This window comes from Chrysochloris asiatica, unplaced genomic scaffold (genome assembly GCF_000296735.1).
Source record: "Chrysochloris asiatica unplaced genomic scaffold, ChrAsi1.0 scaffold00028, whole genome shotgun sequence".
Classification (NCBI taxonomy): domain Eukaryota; kingdom Metazoa; phylum Chordata; class Mammalia; order Afrosoricida; family Chrysochloridae; genus Chrysochloris; species Chrysochloris asiatica.
In genome coordinates this window covers 5,209,211-5,228,603 of record NW_006408546.1, presented here as the reverse complement: position 1 = coordinate 5,228,603, position 19,393 = coordinate 5,209,211, and the positions used below count along the sequence as shown (strand labels likewise).

At 39.8% G+C, this 19,393-nt stretch overlaps 1 protein-coding gene across 3 annotated transcripts in view; it reads left to right on the top strand.

Annotated features, from left to right (window-relative positions):
- The window catches only part of CPNE4 (copine IV), an 853,737-nt gene that overhangs the window by 605,277 nt on the left and 229,067 nt on the right, over window positions 1–19,393 (top strand). For all 3 annotated transcript variants that reach the window (XM_006840023.1, XM_006840024.1, XM_006840025.1), the window contains exons 4-5: window positions 10,672–10,743; window positions 13,655–13,729. In XM_006840023.1, the coding sequence (XP_006840086.1) occupies window positions 10,672–10,743; window positions 13,655–13,729 (147 nt within the window). The remainder of the gene's footprint in view (window positions 1–10,671; window positions 10,744–13,654; window positions 13,730–19,393) is intronic.

The window sequence follows — 19,393 nt, the reverse complement described above, 5'->3', positions numbered from 1 at the left end:
TGGGGATCTTCCTCTTTTTCTGTGACCCTCCACCCTACCAAACATGATATCCATCTCCAGTGACCAGTCCTTCTTGACAATATGTCTGAAGTACAAGAGACAAAAACGGATCATCCTGGCTTCCAAGGAACACTCTTGCTGAACTTCTTCCAACACAGATCTGTTTGCTCTTTTGGCAGCCCATGGTACTTTCAATATTCTCCTCCAACACCATAACTCAAATGTATTAATTTGTCAACAATCTTCCTTACTCACTGTCCAACTTTCACATGCATATAAGGTTACTGAAAATACCATGGCTTGAGTCAGGTGTGCCTTATTCTCAAACTGACATTTTTGCTCTTCAACATTTTAAAAGGGTTTTGTGCAGCAGATTTGCCTAATGCAATATGTCATTTGATTTCTTGACTGCTGCTTCCATGAATATTGATGGTTGATTCAAGAAAAATGAAGTCTTTGACAACTTCTCTCTTTTCTCCATTGATAAGAATGTTGGATCATAATAATCAGATTCAAAGTCAATCACGGGGATGGCACAGTGAGTCAGGGCTGACTCAATGGCAGGTAGATGCTAAATGGTAACAGCACCTACCTCAGATCTCCCCAATATTCCTCTGTCCTTTACCAGCCCTCTGCCACCAAGTCAGTTTTGACTCCGGGCAACCCTATATAGGGTTTCCAAGGCTGTAAATCTTGATGGGAGCAGAAATCTTCATCTTTCTTCTGCCCTTTGTTAAGTGCCATCACGTCAATTCTGCCTCCTAGTGATTCTGTATAGGGTTTCCAAGGAGTGACTGGTGGGTTTGAACCGTTGACCTTACTGTTATCAGTTCAGTGTTTATCCTACAGCACCACACCAGAAATCCTCTCTGTCATATTGTTGTTGTTAAGTGCCGTCAAGTCAATTCCAACACATAGTGACCCTAAGGGTTACCAAGAAGCAGCTGGTGGATTTGAACCAGTGTTTGTGGTTAGCAATCCAGTGCTTATCCTACAGCACCATACCAGGACTCTGTCATATAGACCACTAATGTTTGGTTGCCAGCCTCACTGAACAAAAGTTAGTCAGTGGAAGATGGTGACTATAAAGTAACCATGCGCTCTTGAAACAGGGCCCTTACCATGTATTCTCCTGTGCTTAGAGATGCGACTGTTTCCTCTTTGTCCTGATTTCCACATGGCACACCAGGGGTGGGAGGGAGCAAGTGGGTGGCCTCTGACTAATAACTGAGCCAAGTAATGGTGATGGGACCTCATCCAAGAGATACGGCAATGGTGGAGAATTAATACACAGGCAGTCCTTAAATCCCTCTCTGATTTTCTCTCCACTCCATCCCTGGCTAATGAAGTCAGAGAAAGGGTAAAAGCCTGTAATTATACTTGAAGTAATTAGAACACTGCTTAATAGAAAGCTTAAGACAGGAAGCCCAAACCAGTGGATTACCCATTACTCTTGTCACTCTGATTCATGCTTCCTAGAGTGGTCCTTCTGTGGAGCAACACTGGGGAGATGAGGACTGAACAGAGTTACAGAAAGTAGATGCGGCAATTTCTGCCCTCTGATTTATGATTTATGAAAGTCCAAACCAGCAGAACATATTCATTTAAAACCCCTTTTTTAGAAATCTTTTTAAAGCTGATCAAATTGTAATAGAATTATTTACATGCAATATTCCCTTTTCAGCTCAGTGGTCTTAATTTCAGTGTGAGTGCCAAGCACCAGGTGGTCTCATTAATATGCAGATTCTTATTCAGTGGGTCCCCAGTAGGGCCTGAGAGTCTGCATTTGTAACAAGCTCCTAAATGCTACAGGAAGCCTGAGGGAGGTGAGAGCGGGGAGTCTCACTGTGAGAAGCAAAAAGAAAAGCATTCTTGGGCCTACAAGTGCCTTCACATTCCTCCTGCCACAGAAAATATTTCAAACTGCTAAAGTCATTTTTGGGGGCAATATAATTAAAAATAAATTTGCTTTCAGACCAAAACCTCTCCATGAAGAGGGGAAAAAAGTAAGATAGCTATTGAGTAAGCATTAAGCCAGAATGTAACACATCCCAGGCAGTCCACTAAAGAGACTACAAAGACAGAAAAAAAGTGGCCCTTAATACAACGCTGTCAGTGATAAGGTAATATCTATACCCTTACAAGAAAGACCAGTTAATAGGACTGTTATTCAAATTTATACACCAACTATTAACATCAGTAATAATGATACTAATGTCGTAAATGCAACTATACATGTGGACCTCTCTGTATGAAGTTCACAAGAATCAAATCCACTACGTCAGTGGAAAAATGATGCCGAAGTTCAGCGTCATCAGTCAGAACAAGACCAGTAGCCAGTTGCAGCACAGATCATTAATTGCTCCTATATTATTTCATAAGGAGCTCTGGTAGCATAGTGGTTACGAGTGGGGCTGCTAACCTCAAGTTCAGCAGTTCGAAACTATCAGCCATTCTGTGAGAGAAAGATGAAGCTTTCTTCTCCAGTAAAGATTTACAGCCTCGGAAACTCTACGCAGTGTCGCTATGAGTAGGAACTGACTCCATGGCATACCACCACCACCACCAAACTACTTCATTGAATCCTGGTAAAGCATAGTAAGATAATGCACTGGACCGCAAGGTCAGTTTGAGCTTCAAGGTTGGTGGTTCAAACTCACCAGCTGCTCCTCAGAAACCCTATACACAGTCACGATGAGTTAGAACCGACTCAATGACACTTAAAAACAACAACAAATACAATTTCAAGTTGAAGTATAAGAAAATTAAAACAAGCTCACAAGAGTCAAAGTACAATCTTGTGCATATCCCACCTGAATTTAAAGATCACTTCAAGAGTATATTTGATGCAGTTAATGCTAATGACCACAGGAGTTGAGAGATGACACTAAGGACGTAATATATGAAGAAAGCAGAAGGTCATTAAAAAGACAGAAGATAAGAAAAGACCACAATGTTTGTCAGAAGAGACTCTGAAATTTACTTTTCAGTGTAGACTAGCTAAAGTGAATGGAGGAAATGATGAAGTAAAAGATCTGAACAGAAATTTTCAAAGGGCAGCTGAGAAGACAAAGTATCATAATGAAATGTGTGAAGACCTATAGTTAGAAAATGAGGACCTGTATGCTGGCCTACCTGCAGAGCCTCAGTCCACCAACCTGGAGCTATCACAGTTAGCAGCATGAAGCTACCAGGATCACAGTGTTCAAGTCTCGAGCAAGGTACAGGGGCCTATGCTGAGACACAGACTCCACCACACTGAAGGCCCAGATAGCTCCGTGAGGGCTGATTCCTTTCATTGTCAGTTTCTACCTTTTTCCCTAAGGAGCTCTGGTAGCGTAGTGGTTATGAGTCAGACTGCTAATCTCAAGGTCTGCAGTTGGAAACTACCAATGGTTCCACAGGAGAAAGATGAAGCTTTCTGCTCCTGTGAAGATTTATAGCCTTGGAAACCAGTCCAGTCAGAACCACCTCTACAGAACACCACCACCACCATTTCCCTAGATGACTTTAAGGCTTTTCAATAAATTATTTCTTAAAAAGAAGAAGAAGATAGAAAGCATACGGAGAGTTACTATACCAAAAAGAATTTGGTCAAGGTTCAACCATTTCAAGAACAGATAGTACTGAAGGAAGAAGTCCAAGCTGCACTGAAGCCATTGGTGAAAAACAAGGCTCCAGGAATTGATGGAATCCCAATTGAAATGTGCCAATAAATGGGTGCAATGCTAGAAGCGCTCACTCATCTATTTCAAGAAATTTGAAAGATCACTACCTAGCCAATAGTAAATTAAATATGAAAGAAATCCATATATATGTCCATTCCAAAGAAAAGCAATCCAACAAAATGTGGAAATTACAGAGCAATATCATTGATATTATACACAAGTAATGTTTTGCTGAAAAGATTTCAAAATCAGTTACAGCAGTACAACCCAATGCAAATTCAGAAGAGGACATCAAATGAGGTATATCATTGTTAGTGTCTGATGGTTTGGAGCTTAAAACAGAGACTACCAGAAATATTTTACCTGTATTGTATTGACTATGCAAAGGCATTTGACTGTGTAGATTATAACAAAGTATGAGTAACACAGGGAAGAATGAGAAATCCAGAACACTTAACTGTACTCGTAAGGAACCTCTCCATAAACAATGAGGCAATCATTTGAACAGACCAAGGGGATACTATATGTCTTAAAATCAAGAAAGGTGTGCATCAGGGTTGTATCTTTTCACCATACTTGTTCATTCTTTATGCTGAGCAGATAATCTGAGAAAGTGGACTGTATGAAGAAGAATGCTGCATCAGAATTGAAGGAAGATGAACAACCTACGATAAGCAGATGACTCATTCTTGCTTGCTGAAAGTGAAGAGGACTTGAAGCACTTACTGGTGAAGATCAAAGCCTTTGGTATGGCTCAACATAACAAAAATTCTTACAATTGGACCGATAAGCAGCATCATGATAAATGAAAAAAAAAAGTTGAACTCGTCAAGAATTTCATTTTACTTAAATCCACAAAAAATCAAGCAGATTGCATTGGGCAAATCTGCTGTAAAAGGTCTTTATGAAGTGTTTAAAAACAAACATGTCACTTTAAAGACTAATACACACGTGACCCAACCCATGGTATTTTCAATCGTTTCATATATATGTGAAATCTGGACAATGAATAGGAAGACCGAAGAACTGATGCCTTTGAATGATGGTGTTGATGAAGAATATGGAAGTTACCTTGGACTGCCAGAAGAATGAACAAATGTGTGTTGGAAGCAGTGCAGCTAAAATGCTCCCCAGTAGTGAGGATGGCAAGATTTCATCTTACATACTTTGGACAAGTTAGGAGGGATCAGTCCCTGGAAAAAAACATCATGTTTGTATAGTAGTGGAAAGAGGAAGACCTTCAATGAGATGGATTGGCGCAGTGGCTGCAGCAATGGGTTCAAACATGGCAATGATTGTGAGGACGGTGTAGGATGGGGCAGTGCTTTGTTCTGATGTATGTAGTGTAGCTAGGAGTTAGAACCATCTTGACAGTACCTAACAAATATCTGTTAACTGAAAGAATTAAGCATTGCTGCTGCTTTGTGACCTTAGACCCACTCCTTAATTTCTCTACACCTTGTACCGATTGCTTGGGAATTGATCATTAAATGACTATAAAAGAGCTGGAGTCCTATGTGGCACTATGGGATATAGGACTGGACCTCAAGGTCTGTTTGAACCATAAGGTAGGCAATTTAAGCTCACCAGCTGCTCCTCAGAAATCCTATATAGAGTCATTATGAGTCATAAATGACTTGACAGTACTTAATAACAACAGTAAAAGAGATAACACATGTAAAGTACTTCATGTATTAACTGACACAGAGTAAATACCTTGGTTCATGTTCTCCAAAAAGCTGACAAGGATTGGAGGATAAGAAGGTTTGGGGAAAGTAAGGGTGAGCCCAGGAGGGGGATGGAGAAGTGAACGAGTAAACAGAAAGCCAATAAACAGAGTGTGTTATTTTACAAATCACCATGGGGAGCAACTGGAGCTTAATCCTACTGAGGAAATTTGGGTACCAGTGCATAGCAAATACCTCAGAGTCATGACCCACAACCCAGGGGCAAAGGACCAGGGATTTTTATGCACCAAAGTCTTCTAGTCCTGAGGATTTCTTCAACCAAACCAAACCATTTCCTGTCAAGTTGATTCTGGGACAGAGCAGAAGTATTCCAAAGGTTTCCAAGGCTTTAATCATTAGAAGTCCCGGTGTGGCACTGCTAGATAAAGCCTTGGGCCGCCCCACCACCACCACCCCTACTCTCTTTTGTTGATTGCTAAGATTTGCAGCTGTGGACCCACTATAGGGTGAAGAGAATCGAATGAGACAAAGGACTTCTGACAAATGCATCCCCTTCAGCCTGATGGCAGACAGGGCTTACTATTTGTCAGCTGGGAATGGTGTGAACCCTTGTCACTCTAACATTCCTCATCCTCTGCCAAGACCTAAAGCAGTTTGATCCTGTTGCAGTTGCTCATGCTGCAAGAACGTTTTGCAATGGGCTTTTCATTGTAGGTCACTACTATGAAAAAACTAAAATACTATTTTAGTCCATCATTCTTGAGAATGGCAGTGTTGGTAGGCACTCATTGCTTGTTGATCATCATTAGTACAGTAAAAGATTTGATTCCCTAATTATTACTCGTTCTTTGAAGCTGAGATGGAGGCCTGCTTATATACCCAAATGCCAATTTCTTGACAAATATTTCCTGGGGAATTCCCAAAGGCAGAAGTTGGTATGTAATAGCATTCTTTTCACACCCTGTAAATGGAGATGTTGGTATTTTAGATAACTTAAGAGTGACAAGAGAGAACTGTGATTAAGACTTCTTTGGTCTTTCTTAAAGAAAGATAACGTAGATCTTGGCCACCTGCAAAGACCTTAACCTGAGTATACACCAACCCAATGAGCAGCTTAATGTGGTGGTGGTGGTGGTGGTAATGAAGTGCCATTGAGTCAGTTCTGACTCATCGTGACCTGTGTGGGGTTTCCAAGGAGAGGCTAGTGGGTTTTGAACTGCCGACCTTATGGTGGTTACCAGTACAGTGCTGATTCTACAACGCCACATACAATGCATGGAAGGGTTATTTGGGTCACATGGAGCCATTGGGGTATGTAACAAATATGGATGAAATAGAATGACAATCTCAACCACTGCTATCGAGTCAATTCCAACTCATGGTGACACTATAGGGACAGACTAGAACTGCTCCTGAGGTTTTTCAAAACTGTGAATCTAAAAAGAAGCAGACAGCTTCATCTTGCTTTCATGGAACTGCTAGTGAGTTTGAACCGACGACTTTGTGGTTAGCAGCCCAATGCTTAGCTCACTTTGCCCATTTAACAATGGGCAGAAGTATTTTCTGAGATCCTCTTTATTAAGGAAACAATGATGTATATTGCCTGTTCTTTAGTTAGATGGTGGCCTGGCTCCTGCTATCAGGGACCCTCATTTTGTTTTTTATTCATGAGTATTGTAAGTCACCCCTGGAGAAAAATTATGAAGTCTTCCTGATGTCCTTTAGCTGTTTGACTTCTGTTTTTCCTGCTGTGTTTTGATTCATCTTAAGTTTAAGATAATGTCTATATTATTCTGGGAAATAAAAATAGTAGCTTTTCTAGAACATGTGACAGTGTGTGAATGGACAGGGGGAAGAACAATGATTTTGTGTATAGGACCACTGGAATCTTCATAATGTATAGGATGGAAAAAGGTCAGGAGATTGGTTTCAGAATTAGTGGTTGGAAGAAATACTAATTCACAGTTTGAATTTTTACTCATGCTATTTTATGGATGGTGGTGGTGGTTCTGACTCATACTGACCTTGTGTAGATTTCCAAAGCTGTAAATCTTACAGAGTGCCTCATATTTCTCCCACAGAGTGGCTGGTAAATTCACACTACTAACTTATAGTTAGCAGCCCAACTTGTAACCCACTACACTACCAGAGTTCCGTATTTTATGGATGTTGTTGTTATTAAGTGCTGTCAAGTAAGTTCTAACTTATAGCAACTCTGTTTAGGGTTTCTAAGGAGCAGCTGGTGGATTTGAACCACCAACTTTGTGGTTAGAAGTCCAGTGCTTATCCTACAGCACCACATCAGGGCAAAATGAAGCTAAAATTCCCTGTTCCTCAGCGGTAACTTCTTGTTTCATAATGTATTTATGGCAACTTCTCTTTCTTCATATTCAACCCATTCAAAGTCCTTTTCTCTCTTACATCCCTGCCATCCTCATCGGTTGCCTGAACTACTGAAGAACCTCTTAATTCATCTCCTCTCATCTGGCCTGCTGTCCATCCACTGATTGCCTAGCTTTGTCTAGTGAATCTCGCATTTGTAACAGGTTGTATTTGTGTATACGACGATTTGTTGAATTCCTATCTTCCCCATTAGCATGCAAGCATTTGAGGTCAGAGATTACATCCGATGTTGTTTACTATTCTATCCTTAGTGTCTTCCACCAAGTCTGGCTATCAGTGAGGGCTTAATCAATATTTGTGGAGTGAAGACACTACCTGTCACATAATAGTTATTTCTTAAGTGAGATTTTTCCACTGCTATCTGTCATCATCATTACCACCCACCACCACCATCACCACCAGTAGCTAACAGGGAAAAAAGAGTGCTTATAATTAGACTTTGTTGTTGTCAAGTAACACTGAGTTGGTTCCAACTCATAGTGACCCTTTATAAGGTTTCCAAGGAGTGACTGGTGGGTTTAAACTGCCAATCTTATGGTTAGCAGTCCAGTGCTTATTCCAGCGCCACACCAGATATTGTTAAATTTTCTCCCACATTTTGAGCTTCGAGGATTCTGTGAAAGAAAGATGGTGTTTCCAAGTAAGGATGACCAAGACACTTCTAAATGAAATATAGAAAGAAAATGATCTTTCATTTTTCTCACATATAACTCAAGCTTAAGATCAAATCTATTCAGAAAGTGGAGCCAAACAGGACTATTACCTTAGACCAGGTACATTTTACCTGAAGGATTATTATCCTCATTCATAAAATGCAATGTGAGGCTTTCTAATGGGTGATTAAGGAGCATCAAGGGAAGACCAGACTACTGTACTGGAGATTAAGTTTTAAGAAATTCTCTGTCTTCAGAACTACTTTTCAATGAACATTTTTTTTTACTAGAAATTGGAATTTGTTGGGGGGCAACTTCTAATATCCAGCTACAGGAAGAACTAAATCAACAAATACAGAAAAGCGTCATATTGGCATAGCATCCTTTCAAGTCTCAAAAATAATTGTGTCCACTCGATGCCTCCACTGACACTTACCTGACCATGCAAGGAGCTTTATGGGACCAAGGACACATGCAACCTTCTACCATACAGTGAACATTTTCTCTCTATTCAAAATCATCTTGCTTCTGTGAGAATCAAGCCTCCAGTACTCAGCTGCTAAACGAAAGGTTGGCAGTGTGATCACACCCAAGATCTGGAGATCTGCTCCTGTATATGGTGCAGCCTAGAAAACCCTGTGGGATAGTGCTACTCCATATCCTAAGGGGTCTCTGTGAGTTAGAATAGACACGATGGCAAACAGCAGCAACAAGACATCAATAAACCATCTTCAAACCATACCTCAATTTCTTTCCCCACCCTTTTCTACAGAAATATTCTTTCCAGTTCAGATTATGACAGATTGACCATCAGGATTATTAAATCTAGTTGGACTTGGAAAGGGCTCCATATTTTTACATTTGGCAGTGCCATACATGGTATTTTCGTTGCTCTAGCCCAGATATAATAGTATATAATGATTTCAGGTAATGCATTTATGTTCTGCCTTTCATGGTGATCTCCTTTCCTATTTTCCATGAATAATGTATATATCAGTTATCTATTGCTACATTAACAAATTACATCAAAAGCTAGCAACTTAAAGTTGGCAAGCATTTAGTGTTTCTGCAGGTCAGAAATCGTGGCACAGCATAGCTGGGTTCTGTGGATCAGGGTTTCTTACAAGGTTGGAATCAAGGTGCTATTATTTCAAGTCTCACTGAAGGAAGGATCTGCTTTCAAGCTCACTTATGTGGCTGTTTGCAGCCCTCACACCTTCACTGGTTGCTGGCTAGAGACCTTCTTGTCTTTCCACATGAATCTCTACTGTGAGGGCTACTCACAGTATGGCAGTTTTCTCCTGCCATAGTGAGGGTTCTGAAAGAGATGGCAATAAGATGGAAGCCACGGTCTTTTTGTGCCTTAATGTCAACAGTAGCATTCCGTCACTGAAGCAAGTCATGGGTCCATCCCACACTCAAGAAGATAGGAATATACAAGAGCATGGGCCAGGAGGCAAGGACCATTGGAAGTCATCTTAGATAGAAGCTGCCTGTCTCAGCAGAGATTTTGTTCTCCCTAGGCTTTCACTTACAAGCCTTTTATTCTTTGGTTATCCTGGGTTGCATATGCTTCTGGGTCTCAATGCCTTGCCAAACGTCTCACTCAGAAAAGGAAGCAAGAGGAGGAGTGATGGTGGGGTAGGCTTTGCTAAGAATAGCTCCCAAGATGATAATGATTTTAATTTTCATTCCACATTGTGCATTGACAGTGAATTATGGTGAGGACCCCAATCACTCCTACTTAGCTTGTCTGAGCATCAGCTTCCCGATGACTAACTTAATAGTTTACTAATGAATATATTAAAAATAGAGCTCTTGAGGTTATAGATATAGAAGGCGTATATTTAGACCTTGGGTTCCATTCCCTTCCTGCATCCATTCTACAGTCTTGTACAGAAGCTTAGTACAAGATGCTAATTTGAGATCATTCTGAAGCTTCATCTACTGTATTTTAATATACATGTTTAACTTTTTCCAGCCAATTTTGATATAAATGCCTCAGCACCAATTAAGCCACCTTCTAATTAGCTAAATTATCTTGTACAAATCCTCACTCATTCTCTTTTAAGATGCAAGAAACAAAGGAAGAAGAGAATTACTAGTATTTTGGAGAGGCTCACCTTGGAATATAAATGGAGAAAAGTATTGTCATAATTTCTAGTAGTGCTGTAAATGAAAATTTGGTAGAGGACAAAAAAAAAAAGCGAAACAAAAAAATATGACAAATCTCTCCACTTTTTGTTGCCTTTTGTACAGATTGTTTCCCAGAGAAAGCTGTCCAAATCCTTGCTGAAGCATGGGAACACAGCAGGAAAGTCCTCCATCACGGTAAGCCTCCCAAAGCACACATCTGGCCAAGGTGCAGAAGCTTGGTGGAGCTAGCTGGTCAACGCAAATGTTTAAGAAACAGATCTATGGCTTTTGGAAATTGATTCCACATTTGCTGAACTACCTAGGCCACCCTTTTCCCCCATTTCTTTTTCCTTCCTGAATTGGAATTTTGACCCATCCATCCCTAGAAAAAGTGGCAAAGAAAAAGGATTTGAAAGTAAGGTCATTCACTTCTACTTAGCATGTCTTCAAGTATAATATAAGTTTTAGTTGGGGGAAAAGAAAGAGTTATCCAGCACAGTAAGAATCTTAAATTGTCTAGGGTTAGCAATCATCAAAGATATCTATCCCTGTCATTTGTTTCTGTAGAGAATTAAAAATTTGCTCCAAGAAATAAGCTAAAGATAGATTTAGTCTAAGGTTCAGTTTGTTGCCCAAAAACCAGAGATCCAGTATTTAAATTTCCTAGCAGATAATAATAGTTTAGAGCTTTTGGCTATTTAGACTTCAGTAAAATTATTTCAACTTAAATAAAATCAAATATTCTGTTTTCTTTCCCATGCTAACCACATAGCAAGTGCTCAATAGTCAAGTACGGCTCCTATCTTGGACAGTGTAGATTATATTCATATATTTAGTATCATTGCAGAGTATTTTAGTGGGACACACAAGGAACATTTCTAAATAAGATCTTACATTTTCAAGTAGAACTCACAGTATTTGAAATTTTGACATCTCGTATTAGCAGCGGTCTTGAGAAATGGCCCAACCATTTAGCTGTGTGAAGTCGGGGCGGGGGGAAACAAACTAGAAAAAAGTACCAGGACAATCTGAATTACAAGGGAGGTAAATTGTCAGTAGGAAAATATCCTGAGTTCCTTTGAACATTCTGTTTTACCTTGAGAATGACTGATTCACTTTTTAAAAGCCAATTTCAGAAAAAATTTAAAAGCATTCCCAGTGACCTCACAAGAACTTAACCTGAGTTTATTGCTTAAACATTTTAAAAGACACTGCCATGTGGAAATATATTTTTAACTGCAACAATCAAATGAGTGTTTGAAGACTCCGTTGGCACTCTGCAAAACCATGTACTGAAGGCCTCCCTCCGAAAGCCCACACCCTAGTAGAGTATTGGAATGTTGGATTCAGGTATCCAATGTGCCATGGTTCTTCCACAGGAGAAAAAAATTCTCACCTAGGAACCTTTCTTGTAACAATGTTGGAGATTTTCTTCCTCCACACATTCTTGATATTTTTTATTCTTTTTCTTAATTTAAAGCATTTAAAAATCTCCCCTTAATCTTATGTCCTTGGATCAAGACATTGATTTCAGTGAGTTCTAGAAAACACTTGAAAATGCGTGCAGAATTCTGGATCTCTGAGGATGGAGATCAGAGCTCTCATCAGCTATCCAAAGGTGGTATCCATTACTGCTAAATAGTTAAGGAGCACCAATCAAGTGGCATTTAAGATATATTAGATCATAAGGGACAAAAGAGGCCCAAATGAAAAAATAAATATGATGGTTCCTGGTTTATCACACATTCCTCCAGCTTTTACTACCTACCTAGACTCATGTTCTCTACTTTTCCGTTGATCAAATTTAGAGTGGAGGGGTTCCCTCTTTAGAGAATATTTTTAGCTTTAATAACTTTAGTTTCTCAGATATTAATAAATTTAATGTAAAATAACTTAAATATCTCAGACGCTACCAGTGAGTACTCAGAACAGATTGTCCCAAATCATAATGGTACAGTTGAACGCAGAAAGAACTGGAATGGAATAGAATTAAACTTCAGGGTCTCAACATATCCAATTTGACATGGATGCCTTGGCTGTGCTCCCTGAACATCTGGTGGGTGACATTGCAGTATCATTTATAAAGGACTTAACCTACTAGCTGACCCACAGATTGTTGTTGTTGTTTGTTTGTTTTATCACCAGTCTTGCCACTAATTTCGGGTCCTAGAGTTTGAGCATCACTGATTGCTAAATATGGGAAAGTAATGCATTATGATAGAGGATCTTGAACACTCATTTCTTCATGTTCATGAAATTCTAGTCAGGAAAGCTCTGTCCTGAATGTTAAGGCCTCAGACCCTTACTTTTGTCTCCTCCTTTGACTCTTCCTGTCCTCTTCAGCTCTGAAATCCCAGGGATAGAGAGCCTTTAAAACAATAAAAGGATTAGAACATTTCCATGACAACTGTACAATCATTGGTCAAGAAAAGACATAAAGGCCAATTTAGTCCCCCATCCCTTGGTGGTTTGACTCAAAATAGTGAATAAATATTACCGCTCTTCCTCCTTTTTAACTTCCCAAATGGGAAAAAATACATATATGTAGTTATTCATGGACGTTTCATCAACTTCTATGTGACGTTTAAAGAAAGAAGCTCTTTCTAACTCCTACTCCAAATACCTCTTCCTCCTGCTTACATCCCATCTCTCTTCTTCTCATGCACAACACAAATAAGATCTAGGTAGACTCAAAATAGTGAATAAATATTACCATCCCTCCTCCTTTTAACTTCCCAAATGGAAAAAAAAATATATATGTAGTTATTCATGGAAGTTTCATCCACTTCCATGTGACATTTAAAGAAAGAAGTTCTTTCTAACTCCTACTCCAAATACCTCTTCCTCCTGCTTACATCCCACCTCTCTTCTTCTCATGCACAACACAAATAAGATCTAGGTATCTGCTTTCTATTTCCAAAGAGTTTCCTTCTACCCCTGGAAATGCTGGGCCATGTTCACCAGGCAAGGCCCAGAATTATGGAAAAATTATTTGTCCAACCTTTGTTCTGTTGATTTGGGACCAAACAAGAACTAAATTTGCTCCTAGGTGGCTGAGCTGAGTGGTCTACCCTCTACTGCAACTGATGCATGCTTTTTCATTTAGGTGATTGCTGAAGAATTATCTGGCAATGATGACTATGTTGAACTTGCATTCAACGCACGGAAATTGGATGACAAGGTAAAAGTGTTTGGCATTAACCTTATTGAAGGAAGTAATAAAAGAAGCACACACAGTTTAATCAGATTTCCCCCTGTAGATATTTTTCCCTTTCAACCCACATTATTAAACAGATCAAAGATTTCCAAGAGGTCGGCAAAGTAAGGCTTCCCTCAAATTGAGAAGCAGTTAATGGAGGGACTCTAATTAAAAACCAGGACAATTTTATTAGACCGAGACTTCATTTGTTCCCCAATACCACAGGCTATGTATACTCATGCAGGTATCTCCATTGCTATGGAGATTCCAAGGGAAAAGAGAAGATGAGAAAGGGGAGAAAAGTGACATTTATTAGACACTTATATTTCTCAGCTACAGAATGTAGAGCATTTCATGCATTATCACATTGAGTTATTCTAATAACCCCATGAAGCCAGTATTATCATCTGTTCACAGATGAACAAACAGATTCAAGGATGAAGTAACTTGTGTAAGTTCACTCCATGCAGTATCCAGATACTCTAAGAAGCAGATATCAAAATAGGATTAAGTTTCACAGGTTTTATTAGGACACATGTCTGGGGAGGGAACCAAGTAGGAAAGTCTGGGGGAGCTGACAGACCACCATGTAAGTCTGACCGTGAGTGAAGAAGAGAGGAAATGAAGAATGAATGAAAATGTTCTGAAGTGTCACACAGTCTGAGGAAGGAACCCGACAGCTAAAGGTAGCTCCCTAAGGAGTTCCATGTCTGCCAGGAAGGGGGCTGCCTTCATACCGCCTATGCATTCAGCCACTGACTAGGAGCAGACCAGGAGAAACCCGCCTGGGTACAAACTAAGTGGGTGATTGCAAAGCACAGCAGCAGGGACCCTTAGTCAGTTATACTCCTGTAGTTGGATACCTCCAAGGCACTTTCTCCAGACCACTCTACTCTGTTGTGGGTGGTGGTGGTTATGTGCCGGGAAGTCGGTTCTGACTCATAGCAACTCTGCTAGTAACTAGGAAATGTGAGGACTCAATCCCAGGTCTGTACTCCTTCTATTATACCTTGTAACTAATGCTCAATCACAGGCCATATTAGTCTTGTCTGTACAGAAAAAGTTCTACAAGACTGTTTTAGAAGAAAACAGCCCTCTCCAATCTCACTCTATGATATCTGTATTTTTCCACTAACCTTACCCTTAAAAAAATAAAACAAGACATTACAACAAATTAATGTTTTCACATAGGACCCAATTTCCCTTGAGTGAAACTAGAGCATGGGGAATTGGGGGATGTTACACCACTTTTTCAATGACTTATAGGCCTTAAGCTGAAAAGGTAAAGAGATTTCTCAAGCAACTCCCTAAAGTCTTAAGTAGTGGCTTATATTCTGAGTGTATCTCCATCACTTCTAACCTACAAAAAAAAAAAAAAAAAAAATTATGCATTCATTGGTTCACTCTTTTATTTGTTCATTTATTCACTCATTCATCATACATTTTATTAAATCTTCACTGGGTGCTTGTTATGCACAAGGTGCTAGAAAAAAAAAGACATGCTTTAAATCACTTCCATGACGCATCCATAAATTTCAACAACAAACAATATAATAATACTACTGCCATGATAGGCAATAAATCCAGTAACAGATGTATAAACAGAATGTTCTGGAAAGAGTAATTTATTCTCCCTAGGGTCATCAGGAAAGACTTTATCTTTATAAACGAATTATATTTGGGTGATTTTTAGTGTCCTAAGGAGATTGTGTGACACAGTCGCTAAGTTCTACCTCTCAACATTAGCCTGAGTTTTGTGCTCAGAATTACAGTGCATTGACATTATTAAGTGTGAGCTTTTAACCCTCACCTCCCCATAACCATTGATGCTCCTTCTTCCCCATCATCTCCTAAAGTTTCAGAGTAATTAAAAAAACTGCTTTGTACCATCTTCCCTGGCATCATTAGAAGCTATTGGGTCAGCATGTAGCAATTTTAAGTTACTTAATGGCTTTTAATGACTTCTCTCCACTTAGTCTAATAAGTACCTCTGATTTGCTCTCTAGCTGACTTATGTTAGCGTGCAAGTGAGGTTGGGGTTTGGTTAGCAGACTCTTTGGCAATGAAGTAAGTGCATAGTTTTCCTTCAGTCAAATACCCTTTGTTTACAGAACCCAAAGAACACCTCTAGCATTTGCTATGGTTCTGGATGGTACAGCCTTTCCAGTTCTTGGCTGTACTGATTTTCCAGGGCCCTGGCCATTGCTGAGCCTCATATCCTAGAGATCCAGATCCAGATACTTGATATGTGGCAGTGTCTTGTCCAGACTCCTTAGAGAAAAATAGGCCGTGGTTAGAACAAACAGCTTCAATTGTGACTGAAAGGTGACTGATCTTAGGTGGAAAGAGGGTGAAGCTCTAGAATCAAGGAGCCTTAAACTTAGATGAAACCATGATGACCAACTTATATAATCTCTTCTGGAAACCAAGCCACCGTATGGTCTGATGACTTAACTAAAGACATAATACTGTTGCTTCAGTTATCTATTGCTGCATCAAAAACCACCCACAGACCTAATGACTTGTAACAAACACTAATTCTAGCTCATGGTTTTGAGAGTCAGGCATTCAGCTGGGCAATTCTTCTGTTCCTCATAATGTTGACAGAGATCACACAGTGTTACTCAGCTGAAACCTCATCTAGTCTGAGAATTCCACCTGTTGGGCATGGGGTAGTCACACCTCATACACAGTATCTGACTTCTTCCAGAGGGTGCCTCCCAGGAGAACCAGGTGGAAGCTGCATAGCCTGCCTAGTCAAGCCTTGAAGGTTATGCATTCTGTTAGTCACAAATGAGTCATGAAGGCAGCCCAGATTCAGAGAGGGAGTTAGACTCCACCCCCTTAATGGGAGAGTGGCAAAATAGTATTTTAGAAAAAATATGAACAGTGGACACTATAGTGGCCATCCTTGGAAAATGCAATCTGGCACAATTTTTTGTGATACAGCTAGAATAAGACAGAACAATCATTTCTTGTCACAGCTGAAAACAATTCCAAAGATCTCAAGGAGGGCCTTTCTAGATCTTAGCATTAAATGACTTTGTAGCTACCTATGCCAGTCGCTGGAGAAGGATATCATGTTTGGTAAGGTGGAGGGTCAGAGAAAAAGAGGAAGACCCCCAGTGAGATGGGTTGACTAAGTGGCAGCATCGATGGGGTCAAGCATGGCAACAATTGTGAGGTTGGCCCAGGATTGGGCAGTGTTTCGTTCTGTTGTGCATAGGGTTGCTATGAGTTGGTACCGACTTGATGGTACCTAACAACAATGCATTACCAGTTGAACGTATACCATCTGTTTAGAAAATAAAGCATAACTAAAAGGAACTATGAAATAAAACTCTAATTTTTAAATCAGTATCATGAACACAACTTATTTATATATACAACTTAAAAAATGTGCTATGAATATGTTACTCAAACTATGATTAGAAAAGATCTGGATTCCTAGTCCCCTTGAAATAACATTGGTGACCCACGCAGTATTCAGGCACTTCATGTAGAAAGCCACAGATATGAGCCAATTTCCTTCTTTTACAGATGATAAAACTGAGGTTCAGAGGTGTGAAATGACTTAACAAAGACCACACACACAAATCAGTGACAACATTTGTCTCCACAATCCTGAGACCAGAAGAACTAGATGGTGTTTGCTTATCACTACCAACTTCATTGAAAGGGATCTTGTTAGAAGGTCCTGGATAGAGTGGGAGAAAAATGTAGAACAAAAATCAAAATCATGAAAATAGAGCAGACTTGGTCAGCACTATAGAATAATCCCTGGATGACTAACCGAAAGGTTAGGAGCTTAAATCCACCAGCATCTTCTTGGAGTCACTATGAGTCAGAACCCACTTGACAGCACTTAACAACAAGAACTGGTAGTATAGAGTGATAGAATGCCTTAGTCACCCTGAGAATATGGGCCTTAATCACCTTTCAGGTCTACAAATGAACTCACACCCCTGGCTCAATTTTCAAACAATTAAGTCTATAGGGGAGAAATCAGACACATTCCTTTAAATAATCAACATTTAGGATCAAAAGGCAGCATTTAACCAAGGGCAAAGGTCAGAAGGGTTAAGAAAGAAAAGACTGAACATGAAGAATTGAGGGGATTGTGATCAATGAGATAAAACAAAATTTTTATTATGAATTGTTGAATAGAAAACTGATCTATTCTGTAAACTTTAACCCAATTCACAATAACAAGTTAAAAAAAAAAAGTAACAGAAGAATTTAATCAAGTTACTTGACTAAAATATAAATTTTCTTTCATGGAGGAAAGTTCATGGGTAGCAGTTGTGTGTGTCTCAGAATGTGGTAAACAAGGGAAAGTTCCCATGCAGTTTAGGCAGGTGGGAAGCCAGGAAAGAGAAGGGAGAGGAGGGTTTGCTGTAGGACAATGATGTTCAACATGGAGCCCAAACTGAGGGCTTAGGACCACAGTCTTGGAGGACACCATAGTCAATTGGCATAACATAATCCACAAATATAGTGTTTGACATCCTTCTTTGGTGAGTTGTTGTTAAGTGCAGGTATGTTAGTCCCAGTGGGTTGTTGTGTTTTGTTTTTCTTTGTGTGTATACAACCTGAGGGGCTCATCTCTGGCACTATATTGGACAATATTCTGGTTCTATTCATAATGTTTTCATCTTCCAGAACTATATCTGACAATGTTCCACTGCTATACATAAAGTTTTCAGTGAATAAACATTCAGAAGTAGTATGCCTCTCCTCCCTAATCTATCTTAATCTGGAAGCTCCACTAAAAATTTCCACCATGTGTGACCTCTTGCTGATAGTGGCATAGCTTCCAGCATCACAGTATTATGCAAGCTACCCAAGTATGAAAAACTGACAGACAACTGATGTGACACTGTAGGATAAGCACTGGACTGCTAACCACAAGGTCAGCAGTTAAAACCCACCAGCCACTCCTCGGAAACTATATACAGGGTCGCTATGAATCAGAACCAACTCAATGTCATATAGATATAGATATGTTGCTGTTATGTGTCATAGACTCAGTTCCTACTCACAATGACCCTGTATAGGGTTTCCAGGCTGTAAATCTTTTCAAGAGCAGAATGCCTCATCTTTCTCTCACAGAGTAGCTAGTGGGCTTGAGCCTCCAACCTTGCAGTTCACAGTCCATAGTCAGTGGGCATAACATAATCCACAAACACAGTGTTTGACATCCTACTTTGGTGAGTTGTTGTTAAGTGCAGGCATGTTAGTACTTAAACTACAGTGCCACTGTGTTCATATACACATAAACATATATATAAAGAGAGAGAGGAGACAGAGAGTCCTTGTTTCCAAGGAACTTGAACCGGGTTCGGTTCAAACTGGCCTTTTGGTCAAGTCCTTATCGTGCAGCGCCACACTTGGTTGGTTTGAACCATAAGGTTGGTGTTCAAATCCACCAGCTGCTCCTCATAAACCCAAGACAGTGTCCTGATGATCAGACCTGACTCAGAGGCACTTAACATATATATATATATTCCATAGTACAGTGTGATGTGTGGCTCTATAGGGTCAGCACTGGCCTGTGAACCACAAAATTGGCAGTTCAAACCTACTAGCTGCTCCTTGGAAACCCTATAGTCGGAACCGACTTGACGGCACTTAACAACAGTTGTA